General features: G+C 41.0%; 1 protein-coding gene across 5 annotated transcripts in view; it reads left to right on the forward strand.

Moving 5' to 3' along the window:
• Positions 1 to 27803, forward strand: part of DENND1A (DENN domain containing 1A) — a 492157-nt gene that overhangs the window by 247072 nt on the left and 217282 nt on the right. For all 5 annotated transcript variants that reach the window (XM_053920814.2, XM_053920818.2, XM_053920816.2 and 2 more), the window contains 2 exons: positions 4478 to 4588; positions 20744 to 20844. In XM_053920814.2, coding sequence (XP_053776789.1) covers positions 4478 to 4588; positions 20744 to 20844 — 212 coding nt within the window. The remainder of the gene's footprint in view (positions 1 to 4477; positions 4589 to 20743; positions 20845 to 27803) is intronic.

Consider the following 27803-nt stretch of genomic DNA (forward strand, 5'->3'; position numbering starts at 1 on the left):
TTTCATCTGCATAGTTTGTTTGAATCATTCTTTTCCAGACTATGACAGTAGCTGTTAGCTGACTGCCCTGCCTCCTGTTCACCCTCTCCTGTGCACCCTCCACGGGACCTGTAGGAAGATTTTGCTGAAATACAAATGTGATTGTACCATGTTTCCTCAGCAGCTCCCTCAGGACCTGGCCCACCTCCCCTGCCCTAGCACGCCCCACTCCCTGTGCTCTCCTCCCTGCCTTTCCCTCTGCCTAGAATATACTTCTCCCTCTGCCCATTGAGTGAACTCTTGGTGGGAGGCCCAGACCACATGTCTTCTACTCGGACACGTCTTCCCCAGCCTTCTCCCCATATCCATCCAGCAGAGTCGAATCTGCCCTTCTTAGCCTGGAATATCTGTTGCCTGTATCACAGTACTTTGTACACTGGGTTTCTGGGTCACGTGCCACTTCCATATCCAGACTAAGTGCCTGGGAAATGGAGATCATGTTTAGTTCATCTGTGCCAAGCTCAGCACCCAGGATGGTACTAAACATATAGTGGGAGTTAAATAAGTGTTTGTTGATGGGCTGGTTATAGAGACAGAAATGTGAAGTTACAGACTCAGTTCCACTGCAGCAAAGTACTGGGAGAGTGGCATACCTTGTGTCTTTTAGAAATGTAAGCTCACAGCTATGTTCTGGCTGCAGTCCTGACCCAGGACAACTTGTCATGGAAACCTTCTCTTATTCTCAGTTCCTACACTCTGATCTTCCCTGTCTGAGAAATAGGATTGGCCTGGCTGTGAAATGAACAGCTGCTTCTGTGTACAGTTTCTCCTGGCTGCCCATTACCTGATGAACAAACTACCTGTTTCTTTACACTTTAGTAAATGTAGCCACGGATACCTTCAAAAGGCCGTACCCACACTTCTCAACTGTTCATCTGACTCTGAATCACCAGTGTCAGTTCTTTTTCTGTGGGCCCTTCACCATTACTCAGTAATTGATCACTTCATCCACCTCAGACCCAGGTTTTCTGAAGTCAAATGCTATGTTTCTCCTCATATACCACCTGTTACTTTTCCAGACTGGTGTATTTCCTCCTACACCACTCTGCTTACACCCGAACTACAGAGCAGTAGTCTTCAGACAGTGCTTTCTCCACTCCTGGATTTGTTCCTTCATCAAACTGCTAGATGATGGGATACATCATTGTATCCAAAGGGACCTCAGTCTAGTGACAGAAACGTACTTGTAACTGAAACATTGTAAGATGGAGACAAATTGCCATGGAAACACAAAGGGGAGCTTGAAAATGAGTCGAGGAAGCCTTCTAGGAGGAGGTGACATTTCAGCTAGGTCTGGAAAAGTAAGTGGGTCCTCAAGGAAGAGAACATTCTAGGCAGAGAAAACAGCAGACGTAAAGACCAGGGGTTTGAAATGGTAGGACAGGCCTAAGAAGTTGAGGATTGGTGTGGCTTAAGCTGCTGGATACTTTAAGACACTAGGAAGGAGTCCCCTCTGTCCAAGGTGTTTTCTTCTGAGATGAAGCAGGGTGGGAACTGCAGGTGCCCCCTTATAGCTGCTTTCAAGTCCCACTCTGCCCCCCAGGTGCTCCCATGGCTGATCAAGGGTCCCAGGACTGTCCCCACTCCTACCACTCCCGCCTGCCTAGGCATTGGGGTCCCAGAAGGAAAGAGGCAGGGAAGGAAGCAGATAAGAAAGACAGCTTCTGTTTAGACACAAATATCTTCGTAATCAGCACAGATGGGATGAGAAATACCAAAAAAAGTACATGACAGTTTAGAGAGAATTTGGCTAAATGTTACATATTTTTAACATACCTGTGTAGAGTTTTTGGTACAAGCACCTGAATCTCTCAGAACATGATTATTGGACCTGGGGGTTATACCTCAACCAAGTGGCGTTTTTATTTCATAGATGTTCCCTTCCCCATACACAAAAGTATCCTTGTGATTTTTCTTTTTCTCCCACCAAAATAAGGCACAGGATTTGTCTCTGACGCTGTGTCTCCTTATTTGGATGGCAAGCTGTGTAACATATTTCTACCCAGCGTGAAGCTTCTTGGCAGACTCTTGAGGCCACGTTTTGGTGGCTTCAGAGTTATCTTTGGATCTGTCAAAAGTGCTAATGGGCTTTCTGGCCTTCTTTAAGCTCCTCATTTCTATTTTCTTTTTACTTTCATCCTCTCCTAAAAGAAAAATTCATGTAATTCATCAGCAGTTAAAGCATTTTACTGAAATGCTCAGCTGAGGGCCTTGTATTTTTGTTTGCAAGAGGAGCTCTGCCATGTCACTGTCTTCGGAACAAACCTCACCCTGACATCATTAACTCAGCACTCCTCAGTCCACTGGGCAGCAGACGAGCTTGTTAACTAATGCAGACTGCCTTTCTTTTTTGTTTTGTTTTGCTTTCCAAGTTTGTTAAGAGGCCGGTTGGTGTGGTGGTTAGAGCAAGTTTTGGGTTCAGGAGACCTGATTTTTGAAACGTGGCCCTTTCTAGCTGGGTGACCTCTGGACGACTACTTAACCTTCCTGAACCTCAGTTTTCCTGTCTATGAAATTGAGATGATAATGCCTTCCTCAGGGTTTTTGAGAAGATTAGAGAGAAAAGAGGTAAAGTGCCTATTGTGTGGCACATAAGGGTAACTCAGTAAAGAGGGTAACAGTAATTTTTAACAGAACATTTTTTCCTTTCTTTAGGGATGCTTTGATCCTTCTTTGTTGCTATGCTGTGCTTTCTTTTTCCAAATACAACTTTACCTATTATTTTAGTGGTGTAAAGGAAGAGCACAGGTTTAAAGGCAAACCCACCCACGACTGAATGATGCCTCATCCACCCACTGTCTAACCTTGGTCAGATTACTTCACTTTCTCTGTGCCTTGTTTCTTTTCCGTATGCAGAGATAATAGTACCTGTTCAAGGAGTGGTTTCAAGATTAAGTAAAATAACATATGTAAAGCCTTGTATATTGTGGATGTTTAAAGTACTTAAGTGGGACAATGTAATGTAAGGGAAAGCGTATGGGCTGTGGAATTGGATCTGAGTCCAAATTCTGGTCTACCAGTTACTGGGTTTCTCCCAGACTTACCATATTTTTCGGACTCTAGGATGCGCCTTCCCCACCCCACCCCAAATTTGGGAAGGAAATGGGGGTGTGTTTTACAGTCCAAATGTAGCTTACCTGGCTCACTGGGAGCGGGGGGTGGGGGGGGTGAGGGGGAGGAGGGCAGTGGTGGAAGGGTTTTTTTCCCCCCCTATTTTCCTCCTCTAAAACCTAGGTATGTCATATGGTCTGGTGTGTCTTACAGTCCGAAAAATACGGTATTTTATCTATATATTGGAAAGAGTAATACCTCACTGGGTTTTTGTGAATATCGCATAAAATTATACATACACAGTACCTGGTATATTACCTGGTACTTGGTAGGTAGTCAGTGTATGGAGCTATTAATTCACTCTTTATTTGTAAAGGTCGATGGTTAATCAGGTTCTCCCATCAAACAATAATAAATCGTAAGATAAGTGCCTGGTTTTATTCCCAACCCATACATAATATTGTCAAAAAGTACTTGATGCTATTTTGCATGTAAAATCCACCTGGTTTACTTAAATTTATGGGTTATAGATGTTTCATTATTATAAATTGCAACCCCTAGCAATCGTGTTCCTTCCTTCCCCACCCCCTTCATTTTCAGAGGATTATATTGTGTGGCACTGAAAAGCTGTAACGTTGAAGAAATTAGCATATTCATGTGTATTATTAAAGTCAGGTGGGTATAGAAAGGGTTGCAGAAATGAAACACATTACATTTCTTCTGAAATCTGAAGAGTACCAATCTACAGTACTAATTAAAGGAATGAAGCCCAGGCCACAGACTAAAGCTAGTTAAAACACTGCTTTGTCACAACTTGCTGCTACTTGCCTTTGATTTTTTTTTTCTTTTTGAGTGAAATACCTGAAATTGTAAATCTTTGAAATGTAAACTGTGGAGGAGGGGACACCGGCAGTGATGACAGAAGAGGAGCTCGCTGGCCTTCATGGGTGGGGTCTGTTGGACAGACCCAGGCTCTGTGCCAGGAGCATCTTGGTCCCTGGGTACTTTCTTTTGCTTAGACATATGGCACGGGACCTGGGGTCAGAAGATCTGAGCTGTAGTCCGCCTTCATTGCTGAGTAGACTTTTTGGTCGTGGCATATCTCTCTGAGCCTTGGTTCCCTCATTTGTAAGGTTGCAGACTTCCTGTCTTGTTTACCTTCAGGAACTTCTATGAAAAGCAGCGCAGTGCTCTCTGTGTGACCTCATGTGGTAAACTGTAATCACCACACAGGTGTCCTTGCTGTAAACTGCCTCATCTCTGAGGTCTTTTCCAAAGAGGAGAGTATACTTTCTGATTATTTTCTGTTCTCATTCTTTTATTAGGTACTGCTCATAATAAGAACCAATAAAATAAGGCACACATCTCCCCTTCTTCTTTCTCCTAGAGAAATCTGACAGAATATTTTGTGGCTGTGGACGTGAACAACATGTTACATCTGTACGCCAGTATGCTCTACGAACGCCGGATACTCATCATTTGCAGCAAACTCAGCACTGTGAGTAGACAGCCTTGAGACGGGCTTTTTAATGATTTTATTTCAATTAAAGGGTGTATTGGAAAGATGAAAGAAAATTTTAGAAAAAGAAATCAGCCACAACCCCCTCAGACAGTAACATGTCGTTTTCATTAATTATTCATATTCCTTTACAGTGCCAACGCACATTTCATTTACTCTCATAGTGTCACCGTCGGTTACGGTTTTCCATTTGATCATGTGTATGGACATTTTGCATATTTCCACATAAGCTTCCGTCTTTGTCATTTTTTACATGTCTATATTACATTCCGTTATACTGATGTGTTTAATTTACTCATTTACTAAATTACACTAACTTACTAAATCTTCTTTCTCTTGATGGCCATTTAAGTTGTTCATAGCTTAATTGTTTAGTAGACAACACTGTAGTGAACATCTTTTGGCTGCTTTTGACTACGGCTGGGTGGAATTGTGTGGGGGGGTACACATACACACACACTTCTTGGTCATGTATAGTTGGATACCTGTAAAAGCATGTTCATACTGCATTTGTTTTTGTTTTTAAACCTGTGAAGAGCCCACATGATCATCAACAGAGAACTAATGCATTTTTGTATAGTCATATAATAGGATACTGTATCAGTGCAAATGAACACTGTCAGTATGATAGAGGGTCTCTAATACAGAGTTCCGAGTAAAAGAAACAAGCTGTAGAAGACCATACAGTTTGATTGTATGATTTCATTCATATAAAGTTCAAGTAAGAAAAACCAAGTGGCACATTATTTAGGGACACATACTAATTACAAGGGGGGCAAAAAAGAAATGATTAACACAAATTTTAGGTAGTAGTTTCCTCAAAAAGAGTGAAAAGAGTATAGTTGGGAAGAGGCGTACATCAAAAGTATTGTTTTTTTGTCTGGAGCTAGGTGAGGGATCAGGAAGCATTTCTATAAAGGATCCAATAGTAAACTGGTCCCTGCTGCAACTGCTAGACTCTGACCTTGTAGGTTATAATCAGTAAACTAGTGGCTATGGCTGTGTTCCAGCAAAGCTTTATTTGCAAAAGTAGGCGTCACGCTGGAGTTGACCTTTAGGCTGTAGTTTGTCAACCATTGAATTAGGTGCTGGGTTTTGGGGTCTCAAAATTCTTTCCTTTGAAAGTTGCTTATATGGTATACATAATTTTGTATGTACATACGCACATTAAAAAAAGAAGATACTAAGCCTTTTATTGTGAAATTTTGTAATACAAGTTTAGAGACGAAGTAATCCTTATACAAAGGCTAAGAATCAAAACTGCATGACACTTTTCTGTGACAATTTAGGAACCAAAAGACAAGTCAAGCGTGTCTTGAACTTCTAAAGGAAAATTATTTCAAACCTGAAATTTCTATACTTACCTAATGGAAGACCTCAGAGCAGAGTGGCAGGAGCCTGTGCCACACCTGCCCATGCCCTGCATCTCTCCTCTTCCAGTCCGCCTTCTCCACCGTGCACGAACTATCTGTCCTCTCTGGGGCCAGCCACTCTGCCATCCACCTGACTTCATGCAATGAGTATTTTTCATGGCACTGTTGTAGACACTGAGGATACAATAGTGAATTGCCTAAAAATAGGCAAAAATCTCCGTCCTTATTCTATCCTAAGCTTACATTCTATTAGGGAAGACCTTGAATGAACAAGTTAAATATATAGTATTTATTGTAGTATTTACAGTAGCCTAATGGTAAGTACTAGGAGTAAAATAAAGCAGAGAGTGAGAGTGGATGGGGAGCGGTGAGATGGCAGGAATCGCGATTTTAGGTAGATGGCCAAGGAGAGCCTTGTTGAGATGGCGACACTGCAGTGCCTGCTTGCTATCTTAAGGGAATCCTTCCAGCAGCGAGTCCTCTCTCCTGCATCATTGTGGTTTCTTTACTGGTGCATTCATATGAGCTTGCTAAAATGGTATAGTATCTCCCAAACTTAACAAAACTTCCTAGACTCACATCTCCTTTACAACATTTCTGTTTTCCCTTTTAGGATAGAATTCCTCAAAAGACTTATCTCTATTTACTGTCTATTTCTCTCCCATTCTGTCCTCAGTGTTCTCTGGATTTAGCCCCCACCTCTCCACTGAGACAGCTTTTGTTCGAATCACTGATGACCTTCGGTCAAGTAAAATTAAAATGCGTTAATACCTGCAAAGCTCTTAGAGTCTGGCATATAGTGTATACGTGTTTATAATAATATCTATAATGGGAAGTCAAATATTGTTTAAAATTTAAAATCAAGAATCAGTTACTTGGCCCTGACCGGTGTGGCTCAGTTGGTTGGGCATCACCCTGCAAAGTGAATGGTCGCCAGTTCAACTCTCGGTTAGGGCTTATGCCTGGGTTGCAGGCATGATCCCCAGTTGGAGTATGAACGGCTGATTGATGTTTCTCTCTCATGTCCATGTTTCACTCTCTCTCTCTCTCTTTCTTTCTCTCTCTCTCTCTCTCTCCCCCACCTTCCTCTCTCTCTAAAAATAAATAAATAAAAATCTTTAAAAGAAAGAAATAGTTACTTAAAAATAAGGAGATAAATGCTGTGTGTGATTACTGTGACTGAAGGGCAGGGGGCATCATGAGAAGGACTGCTGCTTTTCAGTATGAGTCTGTCTTACTTTCTGTTTTGAGTTTAAGGCTATGAACATGTATTACTTTGATTTTAAAAAACTCTTCATACACGAACAGTTCTTAACTGAGTTCTGAACTTCACTGATGGGTGGTAGAAACCTCTTAGGGAGAGGGGGTCTCCTTACATCTCACATGTGATTCCCGGGATCCTGACCAGTTATTTGCAGTTTCTCTGGGAGCAAAGTAGCTGAGCAGACATCAATTTTAGCTAAGTCTTTGGCCTTTTCAGTTTCAGAATTTAAGAGTTTTGTAATTGTTGCCCTTTATTTCCTCAGTAGTGGCTTTTTATTATCTTTTTGATGAGAGGCAGAGTACAAAGGCTATTTTAGCCTGAGATTTCTGATGACCATCTCTTGACAAATAGAGATGTGGCCTGTCATACCTTGACAAACTGTGTTTTTCTTAATTTTTTTTAAAGATGGAAGCTTAATGCTTCTCAAACCCATTAAGCAGCTGAAAGATCAAAGCTGTTGAACACTCTAGAATGCCATCTTCTGTGAGAATGACTGCTTCAATAGAAACAAACCCAGCAATGTTTAGTTCAGAGTCAGGTAATACTTATTTCTGGCTTTCTCGGTCAATAATGTTGTGATAATCCTGTATAAGAAAAATGTAAGTTTTTGTTTTCTTTGCTCAGTTAATGTATATTGATTGTTTTCCTTTATAAATGATAAATAGGGAAGGCTTAACTAAATCTTGTTCTCTAATGTAAATACTTCAGTGTGATTTCTTCTAGCACAGAGGCCCCATTTTTCTTCCAGATTTTCGTAACTTGAGTTTAATTCATACTGTTTTTTGGTAACTCTTAAGGGTAGCAGATAGGTCTAAAACAAGACCTTTATAGATATGATATGTGATTGCAACAGCAGTCCTGGAAGATCGATAATATCCCCATTTTACAGGATGGCCTGTCAGAGGGATGGAGGAGTAACTTGCCCAAGGTCACATCGTCGGTGGGAGTGAGGGACGTACAAATAGGTCATCATGATGCAGTGTCAGGGAAGGGGAGGCTTTGGTTTCAGACAAGGGAGAGACATCCAGGAATTACACTTATAAAGGGATCTTAGCCCCTTCAAAGTGCTCACCTAGGGGACCAGGTCATGTTTATTGGGTGCTGCCTCTCAAAATACTGTCAGAATCCTTGTGTGTGGACTGTCACAAGGGCCAGAGACGCATTGTTAAGAATATCTATCCCACTGAGAAAATTTGAGAATCCTCATAAAGAGCTGAAAAGGTAGTCTGAGCCAATCTGATGGATAAAGATGCTTGTTTGGGTAAAAAATAAGTCCTGACTGTATAGTTAGTACAGGGCCTTCTTGTGTGGCTTGTAAATATTTAGCTCTAAGACTACCAAAGAGGTATGCTGGCAGCACCCACAGATTAAGTGTGTAGAACACCTTTATTTATTTAGATGTGTACTTTATTTATAAGGGAAGCCCCTAATACTCCCCCACACCTCTTTAAAATTCTTTTAAGAGGACCATTTTGAGCCATCTGCTATGTTCCAGGCACTGTGCTAACCACGTTTTTCCCCATTGGCTCTTTCAGCAACCCTAGGTGCTAGTTAGTTTTATTCTCTTTTGCAGACGAGAATATTGGCACTTGGAAAGTTGAAGTGCCTTGTCTAAGGTGACCAGCATAGATGGAATGAAAACTCACTTCACCTGGCTCCAAGCCAACCCCCTTCTTACTACCTCATGCTGCCTCCTTGGTAACTCTCCATTTGTCATATGTTCCCTTTAACACTTATCCCCAAAGAAATATTCTTGGTATGATTCTGTTGACCCTGGATCCAAAATCATAGAAAGAATGTCAGCCTGGTCACTGACTTTTAATGCACATCTAAGCTTCTTTCAGATTTAGTGAGCACTTTATACGTGCCTGGCACCACTCTCGGCGCCAGGGAAACAGAAGGCCAATGTGTGAATTTCTAATGGACACACTTACTCTATTAGCCAGAAGCCCGTTTCCTTGAACACTGTTTAGATCCAGCTGTCTCTCTCTCTCTGTGGTGTTGGCCTCCGCTGTCTCCCTGCCCCACCTGTGTTGGTCCCCTACAGTGAGCACAGCCTGCGTGGGTCCCTGAGGCATTATCTTCCCTACTCACTGTGGCTGCAGGGTTCACGTACCAGTTCCCATCAGCCCCCTGTATATCCTGGCCCTAATTGCCCTTTCCATAATTTAGGGGTACTACAAGAAGTTTTGAAAACTAAGAATATCCTAAAGGAACATATATTTGTTTTATTCAGCGGATGCTTTTTAAAACAGGAAAGAAGCCTTGTTGAGTGGTAAGGCCATTACCTAATTCAGGGGTGTCAAACTCATTTTCACAAGGGGCCACATCAGCCTTGAGGTTGCCTTCAAAGGGCCGAATGTAATTTTAGGACTGTTTAAATGTAACTACTCCTTAACTAGGGGCAAAGAGCTCGGCACTGCTGCCAGGTAGAAACAAGGTGCTGGGCGGGATAAAACAAGGTGGAGGGCTGCGTGGGCCTTGTGTTTGCTACCTGTGACCTAATTAATTGAAACTGTACTCCTAAGTATTTGTGTGGTACCCATAACTCAGAAAAGAATTACTACTTTTCTGGTATTACCCCATTTAGGGATGGGTGAAACTAAACTGGTATCTTTTCCCTGTCAGTTTCTTCCTAACTCTTAGTCCCAGAGTGTGGGCCTGGAGCAGGCCCGGGGCAACAGTAGCCAGGAGAGTGGCAGGAGTTAGTTCTGTTCCCCACCAGCACCCTTAGATCTGCCCTGAGCACATTCTTCAGTGTTGGTGTGAGGGGACGGTACTTTCCCAACCTTCCTGTTCCACCCACTCCCACCAAAGCTTCCGTTGTCTTAGTACCACCTCGTTGAGTGACCTAAGGAGGGCCAGTTTGTGGGCTTGGGAGTTTTTTCCGATTTGGCTTCATTTTCACCATTTTCCTGGTGTACTCCGCCTGGTCATGACCATGCCATCCTGTGTAATGGTTTGGCTACCTGAATGATGTGTGTAAGCCTTCCTAGCTGTTCTCGACTAGAAATAACTAATCCTGTTTGCCTCTCTGCAGCCCTTGAAGCAGAGATGAGAGTGGCAGCTTAAGAAGGTTTGAAACACTGGACCAGAGCCAGGGCTTCTTTGCCTGCACACTCCACTCTGCATGTTCCAGCCGAGGAACAAACTGCATTATTTTGTTTCAAACTGTGCTCAAGGGAAGCCAAGACCTTGTAACTGGAAACTCACCAAACAGAGAATTCTAAGACTAAATTTAGTGTTCTATTTAAAAAATAAAATAAGTCGAACATTTTGTTTGTTCATCTTTTATATGTTAAAAAAGAGAGAGATTAACCTAGTTCACACTAACAACCTAAGAAGAGTATTCAAAGTGAGAAGAAAACTAATCCTTGTGGTGAAGAGGGAAATCCTTACAAAATGTAATGAAGTGGCATGAAATACAGACTCTGCAGCCAAACTTCCAAATAGCATAGCCTCTCTAATCTCCATCACATAAAATTTTATTGTGGCTCAGAGAATATTAAAAACTGTTAGAAATAAATGAAAGGAACCTTCATTGGCAGAAAGTAGGAGGAAAGACTGGTATGTTTTATTTATGTGGTTTTTCTCTGGTTTTTAAATGTGAATACAATTAACTGCTTTTGAACTATGTTCATCATTTAATTATGGGTGAATTGGTTTTGTCTTTGTTCGTGTTGCACTATAACTAGAATGAAGAACCTTGAGATGTTCTGAAGACTGTCATATATATATAATATAAACAATTTAATTGGTGATGTTTTAAAATTGGCTGTGACTTCCACCAGCCATGGTCGCCCTGTTAGTCCTTACCTTCCTCTCCTGCCTAGTTTCCTCATTGCTTCAACAAGCACTGAGCTTTTCGGACTAGACACAGGATTTAGATTGCTAGTGATTCTCCAATGTTAATCCATGGGCTAAGTGTGTTAGCATCACGCAGAAAACTTGTTAAAAATTCAAGTATTTGGATATTCTGGATCAAAAGGCTAACATAGAACCACAGGATGTCTATTTTTTAAGGTTCCCCAAATGATTGATGCATAGCCAGATTCAAAAGCAGTGATTAGACAGTTCTCTAAGGCAAAAACAATGTTTATTCTTTCATTATTTTTAGTTTTTATCATTAGATTAATTCTCATTTTGAGATGACATAAGGGAGCCTGGTTAAGTTTGTTTAGGAGACATGAATACAGACCAACATTAAAAAATTCTTAGGTTCCATATTTTTCGATGGGAGAGCTTTGATTTTGGTATTGCCTACTGTAGAACAGGACACAGCTAAATATCTATTTAAGCTCTTTAGGAATTTTGGATGCTGATATAGTCCACCATTGTAACTCTGGGTACATGGGTATAAGGACTAGAGAGGTGATGTTTCTTTTTACCCATTGCATTAAAAAGATGGCAGAGTATCTTATTTATTATTTAGTAGTGTAGTCAATTTGTGAAATAAATTACATATTCCTTGATCATAAAACTCATAGCTTATTTTTATGTGACTGTTATTAATCAAATCTCTACCAAAACAACACTAATGGGTAATAGGTAATGTTCAAGTCATTGACATCTTAATATACTTGAAAAGCCCTAAATGGCCGGCATCTCTGTGGGTTTCATTAAAGAAATTTGAGCATGTACTATGTGCTAAGTGTGCAGGAATCAGGCTTTGAAAGGTTGGTCACTTTGGTGAGCCAAGGTAGCGTGATATGAGGTTAGACCATGCAGTCATGGGTCGGTTCAGATCGTATGAAATTTTGCATTTATTCTTGTCTGCTAGCTTGATAGCTATGTAGTCTATGAGCTCAATGATCCAGACAGCCCTGCAGGTGTTATCTTTTCCCAAGATGAAGGACAGCAAGGCTGTAGGAGAGAGCACCAGCCTTCAAGTCAGGATGGTGTTGTTCAGTTCCTACCTTTGTACTTCATCCTCCCCTGTGTTGTTCCTAGCCACGTGGCCTTGGGCTACTTACCTGACCTCTGAATCTCTCTGCCCTTTTCAGTAAAAATTGGAATAGTATTAAAACCCATCTCTGGGTTGTTAAAAGGATTCAATGGTCATAGATATGATAACGTATAGCCCATTCCTGGGCACATACCTATCATTCAGTAAATGCTGACTCTGAATCTTCCCTTTGAGGGGCAATAAACCCCTATTTGACTTTCAGAAGCAAAGAGGACAATAGAGAGCCAGAAGAGTTCTGAAGATGTAATTAGTATAACTGGTGTTAGTGGATGGTGAATGAATCCAAGCAACAGAGAATAGTCATGGCAACTCAAATGAGGCTTTTCATATCCACCCACTTCTCATTAGTCACATAGTCATTGACTAAATCTTCGTTTCTTGCTCAGGTCTCCAGAGCCATCACTGCATAGTCTTAGAATGGCCTTAAGAAGCTGATTTGTTCTCTTGACCTACCATTACAACCTGACTGGCCTCCCAGGGAGGAGGACTAACAGCTTCTGATTTTCATCCTTCCAGGCTCTGGTCTAATGTGCCTGTGTGTGTGTGTATCTCTGTCTCTATCTCTTTCTCTGTCTGTCTGTCTATCTAATCAGAAGCAATCCTAATTCTTGCCCCAGGCAGAATTAATGATTCCTTCTTCATATTCAAATACACTTGAACTTCTCTTATAACACCTCTTTCATAATGCTTTTGTGTTGAAGTTGATTGTTTGCATTTTGATCTTTCTCTGCTTATTTTAAATTGCTTGAGGGCATGGCATGTACATATAGTGGATACTCAGTGATTGTCACATCAATACAGGTCATAGCCCAGAGGCAGGCTCCTGTGAACTAAGAGCAGATTCTGGAACTGGACTCCCTAGGTTCATATCCTAGCTCTGCCACTAGTTCTGTGACCCTGCATGAGGTATGTAATATCTAGGAACCTCAGTTTCCTCATCTGTAAAATAAGAACAATAATGCTACCTACCTTATCGAATTAGGAAGAGTAAATGAGTTAACTCTATGTAAAGCACTTAGAACAGTGCTTGGCACAAGCAGAATATAACCAGAAACATTGAAATTAAGAACAAACTGACAGTAACCAGAGGGGAGGTGGGAGGGGACAATGGGGTCAAAGGGGGAAGGGTTGTCAAGGAACGTATATGAAGGACACATGGACAAAGTCAAAGGGGGGTAGGATCAAGGGTGGAAGGTGGGGATAGCTGTGGTGGGGGGAAGTGGTGGGGGGGATGGAGGTAACTGTACTTGAACAACAATAAAAAAAGAGAGAAAGAGAAAAAAAGAGCAAAATCTACAAAAAAGAGAACAGTGCTTGGCAGATAGTAAATGCTGAGTTAAGTGGTCATGGTGGAGGCTGTACTATAGCTTTAATCTTTCTAAGTTCACTGTCGCTCTCTAAGGTTGGGTTTGCCTGAGAAAGCTCTACAGGGGAGATCCTTCCCCCGCTTCCTGTGCCTTCAAATCTAATAACTCCTACCACCTGAAGGCTCCTTAGTTTCGTCTGTGTGTATGGATACTTGACAAGCACCTGACACGTATACATGATCCCGTGTTCAGTTCTGCTTTGTTATTTTAAACAATGCTATTCATTAAAGCAGTAGTGTAAATTAGCCAAGCATAAGTCATGATCTTAGAGTATTTTCAAAAATATGTAAATATCCACTTATACTAGACTTGAGGTGGCAAGTACACTTCTTGTTGAGTGCCCACTTGGGTCCACTGACAATGGTTGCATGTTCAGAGGGACCCTCAGGCCACGTCCTGATACCACAGTCTGTTTGTAATGTCTGCCTTGGCACAGGATGTAGGAGGGGTGGAACCTGGCTGCCCCTGCATTTAAATGACCCCAGTTTCTGTTTTTTTCCTCATATTAAAGAAAAGTCTGGCCCTGGCCAGTTAGCTCAGTCAGTTACAGCGTCGTCCCAATAAGCCAGGATTGCAGATACGATTTCTTGATCAGGGCACATACAAGAATCAATTGATGAATGCATCAATAAGTGGGACAACAAACCTATGTCTTTCTCTCACTCTCTTTCCCTCTTTATCCCTTTCTCTCCCCCGCCTCCTCCCCCGCCCCCTCACTCTCTCTCAAATCAATTTGAAAAAAAAAAAGTCTGCACTCTCCTCATTCATGTTATTGACACTGTAGTTTCCCATACTATTGTCTCTGCCTCTTCTTTGGTAGCTAAGGCTTTTCTCTGGCAGTTTCAGTTGCTTTGATGTTTTGAAGTGTCAAATCTCGGCATGAAAGCTTCTTTTCCTGGTTAATAACTTACTCTAATTATTCTAGCTAGTTGGGGTAGGGGGCGGAGAAGTGATTGAGTAGGCAGGTGATTGCCTGAGAAAGCTTCCTCTTGACTGGATGATCTTGCTGTTAGTGGAAGGCGTTCGACTGGACCCCATGTTGGTATGTTGGTTTTTTGGGGTGATTTTTTTTTCCTAAGTTATCTCCAGAGATTAGTGGAGAAGCAAGATATAAGATGAGTTACACTCAACTTAAAGCACACACACACACACACACACACACACACACACACAACTTGAAGAAGGACTTCCTGTCTACCACAACCAAAAATAAAAATGAAGCATTACATCTCAACTTCTAAGAAAAGCAGGAGATTCTTTGCTTTTTTCCTTCTTTCTACTCACATGTTCAGCTTCTGTCTAGACTAGCTGAAGTTCCTTCACTCTGAGGCTAAGTTGCCTCTTTACTAAAGCATCTTAGTTTCTTAAAAACAAGCTTTACCCTCACTAAATGTAGTAAACACAATGTGAATGTAGTCGAACCATTTATAATTAAAGGTTTTCTCATACCCTTAGAAGGGTTCAATAGGTTAACTTCCAGAGTCCCTACAGATTTTACTTAAAACCCATTGCTGATCATCTAGTGGGTTTTACATTTGAGAATAATTAAAAATCAAAGTCAAACAAAAAACCCACAACACTACTTAATCATGGCATCATTTATTTCCTGATGACTATAAAGATGGTTTATAATTAAATAAAAGTATCTAGTTCTCAAGTTGAGAAAGCTAACTTCTACAAGACATTTTCTACTACTATTGTACTTAGGTTGATTCTTGGTTGAAGTGAATGGACTTAAAAATGACCCATCTTTAAAGATAGTAATCTGTTACTCTTTGTTGTTTGTTTTATCAGTTTCCTGATACTTGGATTCAGAGGAGAAATCCCAATTTCTTTAACTCAATGCTAAAGCAGATGTCAGTTTGCTGTTTCAACATCCTGAGTTCTAGGATGTGAATGACTGTGGCCACAGATGGAATCTAAATACCTTTTAGAAATTTAGCTTTTAGTTGTGATCTATTAAGCAATTGCAATTTGTTAAGTGTCTGGTAATCTTGCTTACCATTCCTCATGATGTTAAGCTGGAGGAATTCTAGCATTCCCCAAACATTTACTCAGCACCTGTTCTGTATCAAACATAGTAAGAGATAAGGAGAGGAATCGAATGTGTGCTCTGTCCTTGAGGAGCTCCTGTCTTTACTCTCATACCCCTGGTCTCCTACGATCATCTGCCTCTGAGCTCTCAGAGGGTCAGGAGCCAAGCTCAGGGGAAGGCTGTGCCCTCTGCATCCAGGTAATGGAGATGGGGGGCTGAGAGATGGTGGTGCCGAGGTAGCATGTAAATTCTGTCCAGGGGGCCCTATAGCTGCAGAGATGAGAAAGCAAGACCAGCTTTCAGACAAACCCTGTTTTTCTTATATGTAGTCAGATGGGGAGCTGGGGCAGAGGAGGTGCATATTTCACATCAAAGGACAGCAATTCCTCTAGGTCCTAAGTTGTCAAGGCTGGAAGGGGGCAGAGGGATCATGTAGGCCAGCCTCTTGTTTTCCATAGAGGGGAAATTGAGACCCAGGAGAGGAAGTGGCTTGCTCAGATCAAAAAAGAGAATTAGTGGAAACTCTATGCAAGTATGTAAAAGGGAACATGACAGAAACCCAGGCTTTCAAATAGGTGTGCTAGATTGGGATGTCAACCTTTCATTTCGACAATCATAACTTCACAGTCTAGAATTTCCTGTGGATTAAAGGCACCACAACACCTTAGTTAAATGTAACTAATCCCCAGGAAATTGTCAGATCTGTGTTTGTTTTAAAACTGATTATTTTCGGTTTAATTGGTATTTCACCCTAGATATTTTGTTCATCTAACACCAAGGCAAATGCATTTCTACATAATTTGGCCGTGCTAATAGGGACAGTATCTCATCTAGTTCAAAATCCTCAGCACAGTGTATGGGCACAGGGTAGGCACTCAAAACATTTTCTAAGTTAATTTATGCATTCTGGAAACACAGTGGCCATTGTAGTCTGACAGACCTGGATGTGAGTCCCCAGTTCTGTCACTGGCTATGTGGCCTTGGGCAAGTTATTTCACCCCTGAGATTGTTTCCTTATCTGTGAAATGTGATGATGAGGGTGTGTGTATGTAAACACACATACAAACACACACACATCTTGAAAATAGCACTTCGCAAGATTCTAAACCCCCAACGTGGTGGCTGGCACATACACTGTTGGGATTCTTTTTTTTTTTAAGGGTGGGATTCTTACTTTTATTCCATGTTAAATTTCAGAGCTACCTCTGGGATCTATGACTGTGACAATCTGGGTATTATCTCTGAGAAATGCCTTCAAATAAAACAAAAATGTCTTTGTGATTTTTTTCACCTCTATCATTGATCACTCCTCATTCATGTCCTATCCCCACTCCCTTCTCCCTTTCTCTCCCTTTGCCTCAAAGAAAACTAATGAAGCCATATAGAAAGCTCCAAGATAGAAGTGACCTTGTGCATCTCTAATTGAGGACAGAATTTGCTAAAAGAGCGTCCAAAAACCCACCAGTGGTTTACTTTACAATCTGTGTCCTGGCTAGACTGGCTGTTGGCTGTATAATTTGTCTAGTTTTGTCTGGAGTCTTAGACTATTCAGCTGCTTCAGGGCAAAATCTTTTGGGGTGTCATTAAATGGGATTGATAATTGGCTTCTGATGAATATTCATTGTGACTAATGACTTTGGGCAAATTTTACACATACTATCTTTCTATTCTCCCACTGAGTGAGATTTTGATAGGATCATTTTCCTCGACTTACACTTCAATTAAATATTCACAATGCATTTTTGTTTACTACAATCCAAATGTATATTTTCATTACTTTTAAATTTTGTATTCTCTAAGAAATGAGCATAGGCCTATAGGATCCTTATTTTTAAAAATAGGGCTGGTTTTAGAGTTATTTTTCAAATAAGTAGCTTGTGATAATTTACAGGACATAATATGGTATTCCTGATTCAGCATAGGATATATCAGAACATTTTTCTTGTGGTCAACTTAGCCACTGTTCCTAAGTAACAATGCACATTGTTTGTGCCGTTTAGTATTTGGTAAAAGAAGCCGAACAATTCCCTTTTTGTTTGTTTTCTTAATCAAGTGGGTAAATGTATTTTACTCCAGTTGCAGAGACTTGGCCCTTAGAAAACCCCCAATGAAGTGGTTACCAAATACCTTAAACATTTATTTTTTATGAGCGATAAGAAATTTTAAAATCTTGGCATTCAGCTCTGTAGGGTCTTTTTGAGGTTAAGGAGACATGAGAAGAACATTGGAGATAAGATCTATGCCACTTTATCACTTGAAATAGGATTTAGACTCAAACCAATTTGAGCTTAAAAGAGGCAAGTAATCAAGTTTTGTCTCAGCCAGGAACATACTGTTGAATGACTTCTTCAAAGAGAATCACAAATGAATTCATGTGATGATACCTTACATTTGTATGGCACCTTACAGATTCTAAAGTGCTTTTATTTATTTGTTGTGTTTTAGAGTTCTAGAGTAGGCATATTATTGAATGAATGGATGAATGAATTTATTGACTTAGTTTTCCAAGAAGTGACATATTTTGTGTCTTAGCTTGCCGTTATTATTTGGAATTTGAATCATATACCCCACTCTGTGAGACTCATGAAAATATTGGTCCAATAATGTTCAAAGCCAAGCCACTATCTGTCTTTATATTGTGAATATATTCTAAGTAGAATTGTTTTTTATTTATTCAAGAAACATTGCATTAGCATGTATGTGTGTGTGTGTCTGTGTATGCTGTACACTGAGAACATGAAGAAGAAAAGGGAGACAGGTCTTTCTGGACTTTACAAGGAGAGGACAAATATGCAGACAATTGTAGCCCCATTAGTAATGGGGTGTATGCCAAGGTGAGCCATGCAAGAAAGTAGCACTTGCACAGAGACCTGAGGCAGGAGAAGTTTGCTATGGGCACAGATCCGGGCCAGTTTAGGGAACAGGTAGAAAGAGAGAAGGAGAGAGAGGAGTACATACCTTCTTCTAAGTCTGCAAGTACTTTATTCTAAGAATGAACTTGGAGCAGGCAGTAGAGACTGTGGCTGCAGATGCTCCTCTCCAGGTAGACTGGGAATTGGTGGAGACATGCCTGTTCCAGATGTGCCCCAAAGACTTCCGAGTAGGATGTTCCATGACTGGACCTGTACTTAATAAGAGTACTTTGGCAGCTAAAGGATGGGCAGAAAGAGCTGGGGCTCAAGGCCAGTCTCACCCCACAGCCAGACTTCAGGGTGGAGTTGATTCATTTTCCATTCATTCAACACCAGCAAAGATTTCTCATCTCTTCTATGCCTGAAGAGATTAGTCATGCATAGTATGACAGATAGCCTCCTTTATAAGGAAACATTTTAAAACGGGTTGAGAGTGGTGGATTAAACCTACAAGCCTTGGTGGTGTTGCTGGGAACAGCTCTAGAGAGTTTGCTGGATCAGCTCCTGTTCGTGACATGTACCTGATTTAAAGAACAGGGTCTGGAGGGAAAAGGGGTCAGGGGAGTAGTGGCCCTGGATTTAATACACAGCTTTCACAACTGTGATACATCAGCAGCATGTCCAATTTAAAGCTGTTCATGTTACACTAACCTCTGGGATTCTTTTAACTGGGCCTTGGCACGTCACTCTTTCGCCACGTAAATGTCCTTCTGTCAGCAAAGGCCAGTTAACAGCTTCCAAAAGAAGCAAAGTCCTCCTGGGAACAGGCTTCCCAGAAACCAAAGAAACAAGACAGAAAGAAACATGTGTTGTTGGCTTTTGTCACTTCATAGCCAATCTCCCAAGGTGTTGGTTTTTTCCTTTTTTCACTATATTGAATTTTGTCGCAATTTTATTCCATTATATCTTTGTTTCCTAAAATTTTAATTGCATCAAATATTGATTGTATGATGTGTCTAGCTCTTAAGGAAAAAAGGAGCATGAAATAGGGGCATGTCCAAAGAACAGGGAGAGGAAGGATTAGTCAGTTAAGAGTGCTGGGGCAATTGATTAACTATATAGAAAAAATAAATTCTCACCTCAGTCCTTCAATGTAAATTCATTCCAGATGGATTAAAGCTAAATGCTGGGGAAAGATTTGGGGGACCTTCTTAGTATAAAAGCAGTGGACCCTATCATGAAGGAAAATATTTGTCTATGTCATTATTTAAACCTTCTCTTCACCTCAAAAATTAAAAAAAGTAAGGATAAAGTTTTTTTTAAAAAAACATTGCACTGGATTAGTGTCCTTTGCATGTCTACTCTTTGCTTATAAATCAATTTTTAAAAATGCTAACAGTCATTAGAAAAAGTGGCCTACGACTAGGAGCAGACCGTTTACTTAAGAAATATAGTCCAGAAACATATGACAATATGTTCAGCCTCAGTCATGATAAGAGGAATTAAAAAAAAATCAAGATAGATACAATTTTAAAGCTATGGACTACAATTCTTAGTGCTGGTGAGGTGCAAGGGGACATTGAAGTATGTGGCTGGGCTGGTGTAAAGACCCTCCTCTGCCCTTCCTCTGATTACTGTATGAATGCATTTGTTATGTTTATATTATTATAGTTATTAAGTGCCTTAAAATATTTATAACCTTTGTCTCTGAATTCTACATCTAGGATCCAGCTATAAAAATTACTGACCTGATCTCATTATATAACTTAATGATAGAAGAGTGGTTAAATATAGTATGGGAAATTTATTGAGTGGCATTAAAAGATACATTTTCTCAGAATATTTAAAGATGTGGGGAAATGCCAGCAAATAATGTTAACCTAAAGAAAAAAGAGCATACTTGGGGAAAAAAAAAAAAGAGCAAATGAACACTGTAGTTATAATAATCCTGATTTTATGAGAAAAGGAAATACAAGTACATATGTATGTAATACCCAAAATATTAAATTATTTTCAGATGGTGAAGAATTTGTTTTCTTTTATCCCTTTTTCCATTTTCTAAATTTTCTACTGTCATTGTGCATTAGCTTCATAATCAGGAAAAAAAATAGATTTTTTTTGAAAAGCAGGCTCTTACTAAACTTGAATTAGGGTGATTGAGTTAACTTACTTTAAATACACTGAGAGGTATGTATTTAATTTTTTTGCTGAACTCCAATAGGACAGTGTCTCCTCATTTGACTGTTAGTTCTGACCTCTGCTTTGCTTCCCCGGCAGCTGACCGCCTGCATCCACGGGTCCGCCGCCATGCTCTACCCCATGTTCTGGCAGCACGTGTACATCCCCGTCCTGCCACCACACCTGCTGGACTACTGCTGGTAAGGCCGCTGCTTCCCCCGTCCTCTGCTTTCCTTCTCTGGGAACTGGCAAGGAATGTTAGGGCTGTAGCTGGCAGTGCAGTTGGTGACTCTACACGAAAAATACTAACTTAAAACATGACATACATTTTAGACCACACGACAGCATGGCCCTTTGTTTCCAAACATCTTTCATATATGTCATGGTGTTCTTCAGAGTTAAAGTAAATAGGTAACACTTTTCCCATTTCTCAGTTTGGGGAAACCAAAGTACCAAGTAGTTGTGTGATTTTTTTTTTTCCTAAGACAAATTGGAAACGGATGACAAGAACAGTCGAGACCTCCAAGATCTTCAAGTTTCAGCCATGTGCTGGCACATTCTGTGAGACTTGCTCTCAACTGTGGTTTGGGAGCACAAGCCAGACTTCAAGTCCCTCAAGGTTTTTGATGGGAATTTCAGTTCAGTGAACTGTAGTTTAGTGGAAGGAAGGCAAGCAGGCAGGCAGACAGGTGTAAGAGTCAGCAGTACCACCTTGGACCAGTCACTTGGCTTAAGACCTTGTTTCCTCATCTGCAAAATGAAGTTGTTCTGTACATAATTACATAAAGATGAAATGGTGTAACAGAGGAATGGGCACCATGCAGAAGAGCAGGCTCATGATAGGTGCGCAGAGTGTTTCTGCAGAAGCACTGTCATCGTCACGCTCGGTTTTCGGTAGATCACCAGAAAGACGGATTGGGATCCATTTTCCTTCTGAACAATTTCTTTCTCCGGTGTAATGTGGTTAAAGACGTTGTTTCCAGACAGCTCAGCACCGTACATATATAGGAAAAGTCACTACCTGCCGGAAACTGACAGCTTCAGAAGAAAGAGACCCATTTGAGGGGCCGCTGTTCTGTAGCTTAAGAACAGATGATTCAGGACACTTAGCGTTGGTTCAAAGTGAGTGAGTTCAGGTCAGTCATACTTTTTGCTGGGCTCTCCAACCAAGTTCGCAAACCTGCCACTGAAAAGGTTCACCAAGGTAGTCAGGTTGACCTGGGAGCTTAAAGGTATTCCTCAGTAGCCCTAATTTGAATGTTGGGTTCACCCTCACCCCAAGAAGCCATGGGTACAACAAGGCCCTCAAGTGAAAATCAGCAACCCTCTCTAGTGCCTAGCACTAAGTGAATCAGCTCATTTCTCTACTACGTATCTTTCTTATCAAGGTGGCTCTTTTCTTAAAAAATATATTTTATCGATTATGCTATTACAGTTGTCCCAATTTTCCTTCCTTTGTCCTCTACTCAGTACCCCCATTCCCTACAGCAATCCCCCCCTTAGTTCATGTTCATGGGTCGTGCGTATAAGTTCTTTGGCCTCTCCATTTCCTATACTATTCTTAACATCCTTCTGTCTATTTTTGTGCCTACTTTTGATCCACGCCTTACTTCCACCTCTTATACGAGATTAAGGGGCTGTTGTTCTGCTCAGGCTTGCTCCTGTTGAGCTTCTGAACCAGCTATCAGTTACTTCCCCCGTTGTGTATCTCAAAGGAAAGGCCCATGTTTGCTCTCCAGTAGTGTTGTTGTTGCTGTTTGAATGCAAGATTGATGGGCTGGGCATAGACAGACACAGAAGAGGGAGGAGGCCAGGGGAGTGAGGGAGAGAAGAAAGAACAAAATACAAAAAAAGGAAGGCAGAGGGGAGACGGTGAGAAAAATAGAAAAGGTAAAACAGGGGCATATGTCTCCCAAGACAGACTCACACAGTGGTACCCAGTCCTTTTGCCATCCACCCCCTGACATACAACACCCTCACAGGCACATACTCTCACACAGACACAGGTCCCTTGGCCACCACACCCATCTCAGTGGCACAACACAGAGGGAGACTCGTGACCACCTGCAACCTCACGCAGACATGGGCTCTAAGGGAAACCTGAGGGTCCTCGCTGGGAGAGACTTGCCAGTGTGTCTGGATGTTGTGCTTTAGGTAGGAACGCCCAGGGGTTCCTGTGTGCAGGGATTGGTAATATTACAACTTCAGCTTTCTGTTACTTGGAAAGTTTTGGTTGCTAAATTGTTAGCTAGGTTAAAACCAGCAGCTTACATTCCCAGAACAGTGGAGAGGAAAATGCTCTGTCAGTACCATCGGTGGTCACAGCAGCTGCCAGTGGTGGAGGGCCCCTGCGCCCCAGTTACTGGACCATCTCCTTTGCACCTGTAATCAGAAACCCTGTAAGGCAGGTTTCGTTGACCCCATTTCACAGACTGGTAAGCCAAGGCCTGGGAGGTTTTAGTGACTTGCCTGTAAGTGTTATGTACTGTATGATTCCGTTTTTATAAAAATAACCCAAAAAGTATGTGTATATATAACAGAAAAATTCAATGTGTGTACACACTCACCTGCAGAAATCTAGGAAGAAATACACCAAAACGTTAACAGTGATTTGTGATTGGAGGGAGAGGAATTCTGTATGATTTTTATTTTATTTTTCATATTTCCAGATATTTCAGTGAAGAAAGTGTGGTTTGTATAATTGAAAAGTTTTACTTTTAAAAGAAATCAGTGTTTTTTCCAGCTGCCATCCCAGGTCCCAGTCTTCATTTCTTACTTGCTTAGAGGATTGATCAGCTGTTTTTACTCTTTCCTGTGGCGGCTGATCTGAGGTCCTCATTTCAGTTCCCTCTCGAACTCTAGCGCTGTCCAGAGCTGTGTCACCAGCCTGGCCAAGAGCAGTGATCCTGGCAAGTCCGACTTAGAAGGGAAGACTTGTCAAGGAAGCTGCTACGCCCTTGTCACCCCAAACTTCCACTGCAGAAAATCAAAGTTAAGGCTTCTAGTTTTCTGAGCCTGAGTGAGTTTTGTGATTATGTTCCATCTTGGAAATTTCTGTTTGTGTGACAGCGTTTCTCTCCTGGTCTCTTGTTTCCATGAAAGAACTTTTTGACATTTGACCAAAGGATGATTATAGACCAGTGGGGAATTGGTACCTGTTTTATTAACTGTAAGATGCAAGAATGATGAAATAAAAGACTCCAAGAGAAAAAAAACATCCTCCATTGAGGCTTGATTTGATCACGTTCAGCCTGCTACCACTGCTTTGGTCAGAAACTACAAATGTCGTGAAATTTGAGTCAATGCTAATAACTTGATTCTATTGTGCTCAGTGACTTTCACCACATTGAGTTTAATCCTTGGTGGTAAGAGCCAGCAGGGATAACTAGCATTTTAAGTAAAGTGCTAGGAGCCTGAAACATGTAAATTTGAAGGAGGTTTGTGCCTCTGCAGATGATTTAAATGTTAAGTACGTCCCCATGCAGGGGATACACGAAATGGAATCTGAAGACTATTATCTCCTGTAGAAATGAACTCTCAATTTACTCACTGCACAGGAAGGGCAGATTCTAGTCATTTTCACTGCCAGCAGGTGCCCTTTCTATGCATAATAGACTTCACAAGTGTAATTAACACATGAGGACCACTGCTGCCAGTTTTTCTTCAGGTACATGCTGCTTGGAGTTTTCAGGACAACAGTAAAGTGTAGGCTGTAAGAGCTTTTTACATTGCACTTGAAGATGAGGTGTTCATTGACTTCGGGACAAAGACGTGTTAAATGAGGCTGAGCTCAGACCCTGGTATCATAGGTCATGGTCCTTGAGCTCAGAGACCCTAAGAGCTGTAATGCAGCCTTTGGTAGAACAGAGGCCAGAAGAGCAAAGCAGCTCTTGGATGCAGTGAATAAATGGAAACTATGATGCTGAAAACCCCACAATTATGTGGAAGACTCTAATTGCACCTTCACAAATACAACAACCAATTATCTGAGTTAACTTTAATTAGAGCTATAATCACGAATTTTAATTATCTGAATAAATCGGTTTAGCACAAATGGTCTGCCCTAAATATTTCCCAACTTAATTTTTTCAGTTCCTTCCCATTTTTGAAGAGGATAGTGGAGAAAGCGCCTGGGCTTTGGGTGCAGACAGACCTGGGTTCACATCTCAGTTTCATCTCTCATTAGCTGTGTCACCATTAAAAATTTATTTTACCCCTCTGATCTGCAATTTCTTTTCCTGTAAAATGGGTTTAATTTACCTACATTGAAGGGCGGCTTTAGGAATTAGAGATACTGTTATCAAGTGACAGTAAGTGGTGGTTGCTCTTATCATGGTTATTATAAACATCAGACATGGATTTTGGTTTCCAGAAGGGTTTAACTCCCATCAAACATTCTTGCTTCTGTAGTCTGTGAGCTCAGGGAAAAAGTTTATAATTCATCTTCTCTTTTTACCCCTCAGATTGTTTTTATTTTGATTTTTTTTTATTTAACTTGAGTTATTGTATGGTTGTTTTCATTTGCAGCTGTGGCATAAGAATGAAAAGAAAAGAAACAAAAGCAGATGGCAGAGAAAACGAAAGGAGTAAGACATTTCCAGCCCTTATGAATATTTAAAAACATGTGCTGCTGGTTCCTTTCTACTTTAGATCTGTGCTTTTCTCTTAACTTTGAAAGAGAAAATGAGAATGTTGCCTACCTTGGCTGATGGCGGCCCCGACCTTGGCCAGTGTCGGCAGAGCCTTCCCATCTCTGGGACAAAAAGATTGACTCACTGATGAGAATTGGCGTTCCCTCTCATTATGATGCTCGCCATCTACTGAGTCCACTGTGTATCAGGCTCCTTATAAACATTACCGCAAATCTTCAAAATCACACTGCAAGGCAGATTTACTCGCTCTATTGTGTAGATTAGGGTATCGATGCTCAGGGAGGTTAGGGACTTACCCACTGTCACACAGCTAAGAAATGGTAGAGCCTGCTCTGGCAATCCAATGCCATCTCATATTAAAGCTTTTCTTACTAATACTCCGAAGCATGAGAGAAGAAGCTATACCCATCACCAAGATTCTATGAAAAAATTCTGCTTGTAGGCTTCTTGATCACTTGCTAACTGTAAACTTATGTTATCATTGATTAATTATTCATTCATTCAGCAGATATTTATAGAGCACTTACTATGTACGAAGCACTGTGCTAATTAAATGTTGCTAATAAAAGGCCCCAGTAGAAGCCATATGGTATTTCCCATGTAAATTCCTTTTTCTCATTTATTCAGAAGCCATCCTAAATAAGGACCACAAGTCAGTTCCCAAATTGAATTGCATATTTGGGTTATTTTGGACACTTGTTAACACACCTTTGTGATAAAATATTTCCATATCAGATCAAGACAAGTAAGTTCATGTGTTCTCTCAAAGAGTAGCCAGGTCAAGAGCCAAGTTAGTAGCTAACTCCTGATGCTTGCTGAGGGCATGGTTGAATGGAAAAGTTAAATCGGAGGTACACAATTAAGGTTTGGATTTTGCATTGCATTTCCTGACGTTTATTTCTGGGTAGCTGTGGAAGTCCTTCTTTCACTCAGAATGGGCATACTTTGATTCTCTGTGAGAGATGCTGGTTCTAGGTTCTTTATCTGTAATGTGTGTGGATTTCTGAACCAATCACTCCATGCTGCATCATGTATTCCATCTGGGGTTTTTAGCAAAGTCTGAAATGTGCTTAATCTCAGGGTGCACAGTCCACATGGGTGATGGGGCATCACTTGACACAGGTGTGAAGTGACATCTGGATGATCAGAGCTGCCTCCATTCTAATCTTTATCTTCATTGATGCCATGAAATTTTGCAAAGGGAATAAATTGATGCTAAAGTAAGTGGTATTATCGATATTCTTGGTGGCAGAAATGGAGATCAGTGAAATGTGGTAGAAACCAGAAAACCTGGCTTTCGTTCTGGCTTCCCCATATACTAGCTTTTAGGTCACTGAACCTACTTTCTCTTTTGTCAAACTTGAATAGTAATTACTACTGACACAAAACAGGTTCTCCATAAATAGTAGGCACTATTTTTGTTATTAATGACTATGTATGACTCCCAAAATCCTGTTGAAATTCACCATATCAAGGCAGGGAAGGATGGATGGAAGTAGATTAAGTAGACAGGTGTGGCTGACATTCTCTTACCTAACTCTGAGCTACGTAGGTTCTGTTAAATATTGAATTCCAACAAGTAAGCAAAAAACTGTGTATCATTTCCATTTTGCAGCAACTATTTATGAGGGCCTACTATTTCCCTGGCATTGGGCATAGGAAGGTCAGAGCTTATAGTGGTTCTGGATTTGAGAAAACATTATTTCACTAAAGAACACAAGTGTCCAGGCAAGAATGGGAGAACAGAGATTTTTTTTAAAGCTAAGAAGCAGCAAGGGATCAAGACAGGCCCACTGTTCAAGGATAGAACCTTTGCAACAGGGAGCTCGTGCAAGAGAGGCAGGAGACAAGGAGGACCTGGGTTTCAGACAGAAGAAGGAAAATGGGGTGTGATGGGCCTGATGCTTAGGAAGTGCATAACCATTGTGTGTTGGTTGGACAAAAGGAAACTATAGATTTCTAGGTGAATTCCTAAGTAAGATTTGGCTGAATTTGACCCTGAGGTTGGGACAGAAAGGCTGAGTAGTAAAAAAGAGTTCTAGGTCCAAATGCCAGCTCTGGTCCTACTGAATATATGTCTTTGGGTAAGTTACATAATCTCTCTGAGCCTCAGTTTCCTCACCCACAAGAATACAGCTAACAGCACAGTTCTCCATAAAGAGCCTGGTATCAAATAGGCAGCTAAGAAGAAGTTGTTAGATGGCGACAGTCACTGAGCTCTACATTAAGATGCACCTTCGTTTCCTTCAGCGGAGCCCGAAACTGAAAATGCCCCGAGCCTTTGCAGGAAGCTTTGACAGTTTCTGAGTAAACTATCTTCCTGCTGGAAAAATGGGAGAGAGAAGAGACGGGGCCCCTTGCATTTTCTGTACTATAGATTCTATAGGAATCTGTATCTAGCTATATTATGGGTTCTATAGGAAAACTGTTTTTTCAAATTCTCCATTTGATTTTTTAGATGGAAATGTAATTCATATATCATAAAAAACACCCTTTTAAAAGTGTAC

This window comes from Desmodus rotundus, chromosome 1 (assembly GCF_022682495.2).
Source record: "Desmodus rotundus isolate HL8 chromosome 1, HLdesRot8A.1, whole genome shotgun sequence".
NCBI classification, from domain to species: Eukaryota; Metazoa; Chordata; class Mammalia; order Chiroptera; family Phyllostomidae; genus Desmodus; species Desmodus rotundus.